A 7,500-nucleotide genomic window follows, 5' to 3' on the forward strand; every position below is an offset into this window, starting at 1 on the left:
GTAGGATGGTGTGTTTGAGGAGAACAGTGATAAGGCGTTCTACGACTCGGACGAGGAGAAGAAAGAGGGTGCGGCTCAGACGAAGCCCTACGTGATGGATCCGGATCACAGGCTGCTGCTGCGCTGCACCAAACCCCTGCTTCAGAGCAGGAACACTGCCGTGAGTACACACACTCTGCGCGCGCACACACACACACACACACACATATACCCCTACCACAGAGCCCGAGACCCTGTCGGAGCCCTGGCAAGCTGGTTTTGGATGTAACCGTCAGGTGTCCGAATACTTTCGGCTCAGTTGAGAGAACTACGGTGACTACTCTACAGAAGCAAGGTCTGCTGTACACATGCATTTCTGGACAGTGTGAGCGCTGATCTGAAGGTGGAGCAGCATGTGGGCGGAGGCGGTAGAGTAATACTACAGGATTAGTGTTATCACTAATATGACTCTATGGGTTCTGCGGCGTTACACAGCAGCAGTTCTGGAGAGAGGTTCTCCTCCTGCAGCTCCACCACCAAACCTCCATAGTGCAGCAGCAGCGCTCCGGCCCGGAGTGGGAATGACGGAGACGCCCTTCTCCCTGTTCCAGTCAGTGGAGCATCAGCATCAGATCCTGAAGCTGCTGGTTTAAGGTGGAGCGCATATGGCGTGCGGTGGCCAGGCGTCCACATACTTTTGGCAGCAAAGTGTATCCATCAGTACAGCTGATGAAATATGCAAATTATTGTTTGGCGTCTCTCCGCACTTATGGAGGTGTTCCGGCTCCTGTAGCGGCGGGCTCAGTGTGTCGGAATGATGTGTAGCAAACCAAGGCCATGTCTGACACAGTTCCATCATGTAAAACACACACACACACACACACACACACACACACACACACACACGTGTGGTGAGAACTGTAGATGTGCTCCAAAAACTCATTCCTTCTGACACATTTACAGCAACTCTTGATCTCCATCAGCCACATAGCTCAAGGACTCTCTCTCTCTGTGTGTGTGTGTGTGTGTGTGTGTGTGTGTGTGTGTGTGTGTGTGTGTGTGTGTGTGTGAGTAAAAATTTTCCATCAACCATGACATCTCATTGGGAGCCACACTGTGTCTTCTGTGATGGCAAATCCTCAGTTCAGTTCCATCATCGCTCTCTCTCTCTCTCTCTCTCGCGCCCCCTCTCTCGCGCCCCCCCCCCCCTCGTTCCAGTGGAGTGGTTGAAGTGTTGTAACCTTTTGTCCCGGTTCTGATATTGGGGTCAGAGTCATTTGAGGAAGATAAAATCATTACATCCATTGAAGTCTTCCTAATCTATCACCATCTAACTTGTCCTCTCGCGCTCGCTCTCGCGCTCACTCTCGCGCTCACGCTCACTCTCGCGCTCACTCTCGCGCTCACTCTCTTTCAGGTGGTGATGTGTGTGGCACAGCTGTACTGGCACCTGGCCCCTAAGCACGAAGTCAGCATCGTCACCAAATCTCTGGTGCGCCTCCTCAGGAGCCACAGGTAAGTGTGTGTGTGTGTGTGTGTGTGTGTGTGTGTGTGTGTGTGTTCCATTCCAAGCATCTGACGTATCTCTCATTGTGTTCCTCAGGGAGGTCCAGTATGTTGTTCTGCAGAACATCGCCACCATGTCCATCCAGAGAAAGGTAGAGTTCAGCAGCTGCTCACGATTACTAACCCCGCCCACACTGCCCGCAGTGACCAGAACCAACCACACCACACTGCCCGTAGTGACCGGAACCAACCACAGCACACTGCCCGTAGTGACCGGAACCAACCACAGCACACTGCCCGTAGTGACCAGAACCGCCCAGACCGTAGTGCAGAACCAAATAACCCCACACTGCTCCTAGTGACCAGAACCAACTACACCACACTGCTCATAGTGACCAGAACCGCCCAGACCGTAGTGCTTATAGTGACCAAAACCAACTACACCACATTGCTCGTAGTGACCAGAACCGTCTACACCACACTGCTTGTAATGACCAGAACCAGCTACCCCACACTGCTTGTAGTGACCAGAACCAGCTACCCCACACTGCTTGTAGTGACCAGAACCAGCTACCCCACACTGCTCGTAGTGACCAGAACCAAATAACCCCACACTGCTCGTAGTGACCAGAACAGTCCACACCATACTGCTCATAATGACCAGAACCAGCTACAGCACACTGCTCGTAGTGACCAGAACCAGTTACACCACACTGCTCGTAGTGACCAGAACCGTCTAGACCGTAGTGCTTATAGTGACCAGAACCGTCTAGACCACACTGCTCGTAGTGACCAGAACCGTCTAGACCACACTGCTCGTAGTGACCAGAACCGTCTAGACCACACTGCTCATAGTGACCAGAACCAAACACACCACACTGCTCGTAGTGACCAGAACAGTCCACACCATACTGCTCATAATGACCAGAACCAGCTACACCACACTGCTCGTAGTGACCAGAACCAGTTACACCACACTGCTCGTAGTGACCAGAACCAAATAACCCCACACTGCACGTAGTGACCAGAACAGTCCACACCATACTGCTCATAATGACCAGAACCAGCTACCCCACACTGCTCGTAGTGACCAGAACCAGTTACACCACACTGCTCGTAGTGACCAGAACCATATAGACCACACTGCTCATAATGACCAGAACCGTCTAGACCACACTGCCCGTAGTGACCAGAACCAACCACAGCACACTGCTCGTAGTGACCAGAACCAGCTACCCCACACTGCTCGTAGTGACCAGAACCAGCTACCCCACACTGCTCGTAGTGACCAGAACCAGCTACCCCACACTGCTCGTAGTGACCAGAACCAGCTACCCCACACTGCTCGTAGTGACCAGATCCAGCTACCCCACACTGCTCGTAGTGACCAGAACAGTCTAGACCACACTGCCCGTAGTGACCAGAACCGTCTAGACCACACTGCTCGTAGTGACCAGAACAGTCTAGACCACACTGCCCGTAGTGACCAGAACCGTCTACACCACACTGCTCGTAGTGACCAGAACAGTCTACACCACACTGCTCGTAGTGACCAGAACCAGCTACACCACACTGCTCGTAGTGACCAGAACCAGCTACACCACACTGCTCGTAGTGACCAGAACCAGTTACACCACACTGCTCGTAGTGACCAGAACCGTCTAGACCACACTGCCCGTAGTGACCAGAACCAACCACAGCACACTGCCCGTAGTGCCCAGAACCAGCTACCCCACACTGCCCGTAGTGACTGGACCTGTCTTCTCTTCAGGGCATGTTCGAGCCGTTCATGAAGAGCTTCTATGTGAGGTCGACCGACGCCACACACATCAAAACCCTCAAGGTAATAAAACCAGCAGGTAGCGCTGCAGAATCCAGTGTTTCACAGCTGTGAGAGGTGTGTGTAATCGTGTGTGTGTGTGTGTGTGTGTGTGTGTGTGTGTGTGCTTCCTCCACAGCTGGAGATTTTAACCAACCTGGCTAACGAAGCCAACATCTCCACCATCCTCCGAGAGTTCCAGGTACCGTCCGTTAGTCCGCTGTAAGCTGTGGAAGACAGGGGCTCTGTGGTTGTGGGTGTGAGAGAATATCGATATATATCAAAGTATGGGGATATTAATTTCTGCAGATCCGTATTGATTCTCAATCACAGTATTGATCATTAATGAGTAGCTCAGGTGTGAAGATCAGCCGCAGCCTGTGTCTCAAACCCCACCACTAGAGGGCAGCGCTGTAGTTCTGTCTGACCTGTCGCATTTGTATTGCATTGAGGCGTAGGGTGAGATCCTTGTCTGAACTGTGTGTGTGTGTGTGTGTGTGTGTGTGTGTGTGTGTGTGTGTGTGTGTCAGACGTACGTTAAGAGCCAGGATAAAGCGTTCGCGGCCGCCACCATCCAGGCCATCGGCAGGTGCGCCACCAACATCTCTGAGATCACAGACGCCTGCCTCAACGGCCTGGTCCTGCTGCTCTCCAACAGAGACGGTAGAGCACACACACCTGCTGTACACACACACACACAGTAGTTTTTAGGCCTTTGTGAGGACAATTAGAACCATGTGGCTACATGCACGATGTGGACAAAAGTATTGGGACACCTGCTCGTTCACTGCTTCTTCTAAAATCAAGGGCGTGATGAAGAGAAGAAGGGAAGAAGACTTTCTGGTAGATTCTGGAGGAGCAACAAGAGCGTTAGTGGGGTGTCTCCACCACCATCGGTCCACTGCTCCACAGCTCGATGCTGGGGGGGCTTTATACCCCCTCTATAGCCCACGCCTGGTATTAGGCAGCATGGTGCTGATAGCTTCATCAGTGCTCATCTGCTCCTGCAGAGTCCTATTCTATTGGCAGTACTTCTTCTCTACAGGGACTAGCAAGATGTGTGTGTGTGTGTGTGTGTGTGTGTGTGTGCATTTGCACATCTGTGTCAGCAATAGGTGCAGCTTAAAGTAGCTGAATGCATTTATTATAAGGGGTGTCCACAAACTTATTGACATTTAGTGTATTAGTGAATTAGTCACTACGTGTATTCTGTGGTAATGCCTCAGGCGGCCTGAAGATGGCGCCATTCAGATTTTTTTTTCCATTTTTTTCCAGTAGTCCTCCTGGTGCGTAGACAAAGTGCACTGAACTAATTGTGAGAGAGAGAGAGAGAGAGAGAGAGAGAGAGAGAGAGAGAGAAAGAGAGAGAGAGAGAGTTGTGTGTGATGCTCTCTCGACCATTCAGGAACGGTCTCCGTGCTGAGGTGCTTCAGGGGAAGCCCGGTTAATGAGAAGGGTGTGTCCAGTGGTGTTTGTAGAGCTCACTGGTATTGCTTGTATTAACTCCTAAAAGCAGCAGTCAATCACAATGTAAACAAACAAGCAAATAAATAGGTAAATAAACAAGTAAATAATGGTTGTTGTTGTTGTTGTTGTTTGTTCAGAGACGGTGGTGGCGGAGAGTGTGGTGGTCATTAAGAAGCTGCTGCAGACTCAGCCCTCCCAACACAGCGACATCATCAAACACATGGCCAAACTGTTCGACAACATTACAGTAAGACTTCTACACACACACACACACACACACACACTCAGAATCACTCTGTAATTACTACAGTCCGACTGTAAAAACTATACACGCTGTAGATTCATACTGGATCAGAATCACTCTGTCGTTACTGCAGTCTGACTGTAAAAACTATACACGCTGTAGATTCATACTGGATCAGAATCACTCTGTCGTTACTGCAGTCCGACTGTAAAAACTATACACGCTGTAGATTCATACTGGATCAGAATCACTCTGTAGTTACTGCAGTCCGACTGTAAAAACTATACACGCTGTAGATTCATACTGGATCAGAATCACTCTGTAGTTACTGCAGTCCGACTGTAAAAACTATACACGCTGTAGATTCATACTGGATCAGAATCACTCTGTAGTTACTGCAGTCCGACTGTAAAAACTATACACGCTGTAGATTCATACTGGATCAGAATCACTCTGTCGTTATTGCAGTCCGACTGTAAAAACTATACACGCTGTAGATTCATACTGGATCAGAATCACTCTGTCGTTACTGCAGTCCGACTGTAAAAACTATAGACGCTGCAGATTCATACTGGATTAGAACCACTCTGTAGTTATTGCAGTCCGACTGTAAAAACTATACACGCTGTAGATTCATACTGGATCTGATTCACTCTGTAGTTACTGCAGTCCGACTGTAAAAACTATAGACGCTGCAGATTCATACTGGATTAGAACCAATCCACAGTAATTTCTAGGAGACTGTACAACTGTCCTCACTGCAGATTTATACCAGGTGCACAACCTTGAAATTCATACTGGATTAAAATCATTTCATTGTTGTTGTTATTATTATTATTATTATTATTATTATTATTGTTATTATTGTTGTTGTTGTTATTACTGTTAGACTACCAACTGCACACACTGCAGATTCATACCGGTTTAGGATCACTCCACTGTTGTGACTGCCAGTACTGACTGTGCGGTCACTGACGCAGTGGTGTGTGTGTGTGTGTGTGTGTGTGTGTGTGTGTGTGTGTGTGTGTGTGTAGGTGCCCATGGCGAGAGCCAGTATTCTGTGGTTGATCGGGGAGTACTGCGAGCATGTGCCCAAGATCGCTCCAGATGTTCTGAGGAAAATGGCCAAAACCTTCACCAGTGAGGAGGACATCGTCAAGCTCCAGACCGTGAACCTGGCGGCCAAGCTGTACCTCACCAACTCCAAACAGGTGCCTCACCTCACCTCACAGTTCACACCTTCAAACACTCAGAATTCACCAACACCATCATCTCAAGTTTCACATGCACAAGTTTGGACACCCTTCCAAACCCCACTCCCTGTGCACTGGGCTCTGTGCACTGGGCTCTGGAAAGATGGTGGGTCCAGAGTCCAGAGTCCAGGACTCTCTGGAGCAGATCATCACTGATGACCCTATTGGTACCATGCTGCCAGGCGTGGGCTATAGGGAGGTATAAAGCCCCCCCAGCATTGAGCTGACCCATCCAACATCCTGACCTCACTAACTAGCACTCTTGTGGCTGAATACCATCAAATCCAAACAGCAGTGCTCCTCCAGAATGTAGTAGAAAGTCTTCTTCTCTGGACAAGGATCAACTCTCTTTAATACCCTTGATGCAGTGAATGAGCGAGTGTCCCAATACTTTTGTCCAATAGTGTACATTTCCACAATAGGCCACCTTCTGTTGGTGTTAATTGCCTTTGTGATCTTTAGTATTCGTGTGTGTGTGTGTGTGTGTGTGTGTGTGTGTGTGTGTGTGTGTGTTTTCATTACTGCAGTGTAGATCCGTCAGCAGCTTTGCCACATGATTATTTTTTAATGTTGCTTTTCTTCACGCCCCGGCGGTTTAATAATCTACACACACACACACACACACACACACACCCCATGTCGTCTAAGAGGAGACCTCCATCGTTCACCTTTGAACAGGTGTGGCCTTACGAGCATCCTGCCAGCCCGGCACAGAATATTCAACCCCTGCAGACTAGCTTTCGCTGCAGGAACAGCTTTAAGATCTCCACCCGTTCCTCAGGTTGGGTGGAGGACTCTTGTAGGCTTTAGCTGTGAGATCTGGACTAGCTTCCTGATCCTGGCTGCAACCACCACCACCACCGCCACCACCATCACCACCATCACTCAGTCGCCTCTGAGGAACAGCATCTCCACAATACTGAACTCTGTAGCTCCTTCAAAGTGATTGTTGGCGCCTCTGTGGTTTCCCTCAGGTTTCCCTTCTTGCTGTGATGCTGTTTCAGTTGACATTCTTGTCTAGGCTTGTCTGGTGTCTCCATTAGGGTCCTCCACCTTGTACCTACAGACGTTTGCCATTTTATTAGAAACGCCCGCCCGATATTCTCGTACCCCACACACTGTTGGTAGCCGTTAAAGATGGAATGTAATAATAATTGATGTAATTAATGATCATTTTAAGTGAATTCCCACATTCCTCTCCTCCCTCAGACTAAGCTGCTGACGCAGTACAT

General features: G+C 49.4%; 1 protein-coding gene across 3 annotated transcripts in view; it reads left to right on the forward strand.

Annotated features, from left to right (window-relative positions):
* ap3b1a (adaptor related protein complex 3 subunit beta 1a) overlaps positions 1-7,500 on the forward strand; it is a 49,439-nt gene that overhangs the window by 13,575 nt on the left and 28,364 nt on the right. For all 3 annotated transcript variants that reach the window (XM_072661706.1, XM_072661705.1, XM_072661707.1), the window contains 9 exons: positions 5-160; positions 1,397-1,494; positions 1,583-1,637; positions 3,257-3,328; positions 3,444-3,506; positions 3,835-3,967; positions 4,909-5,018; positions 6,050-6,226; positions 7,478-7,500. The exon at positions 7,478-7,500 is cut by the window's right edge and continues 164 nt beyond it. In XM_072661706.1, coding sequence (XP_072517807.1) covers positions 5-160; positions 1,397-1,494; positions 1,583-1,637; positions 3,257-3,328; positions 3,444-3,506; positions 3,835-3,967; positions 4,909-5,018; positions 6,050-6,226; positions 7,478-7,500 — 887 coding nt within the window. The remainder of the gene's footprint in view (positions 1-4; positions 161-1,396; positions 1,495-1,582; positions 1,638-3,256; positions 3,329-3,443; positions 3,507-3,834; positions 3,968-4,908; positions 5,019-6,049; positions 6,227-7,477) is intronic.

This window comes from Salminus brasiliensis, chromosome 18, assembly GCF_030463535.1.
Source record: "Salminus brasiliensis chromosome 18, fSalBra1.hap2, whole genome shotgun sequence".
NCBI lineage: Eukaryota > Metazoa > Chordata > Actinopteri > Characiformes > Bryconidae > Salminus > Salminus brasiliensis.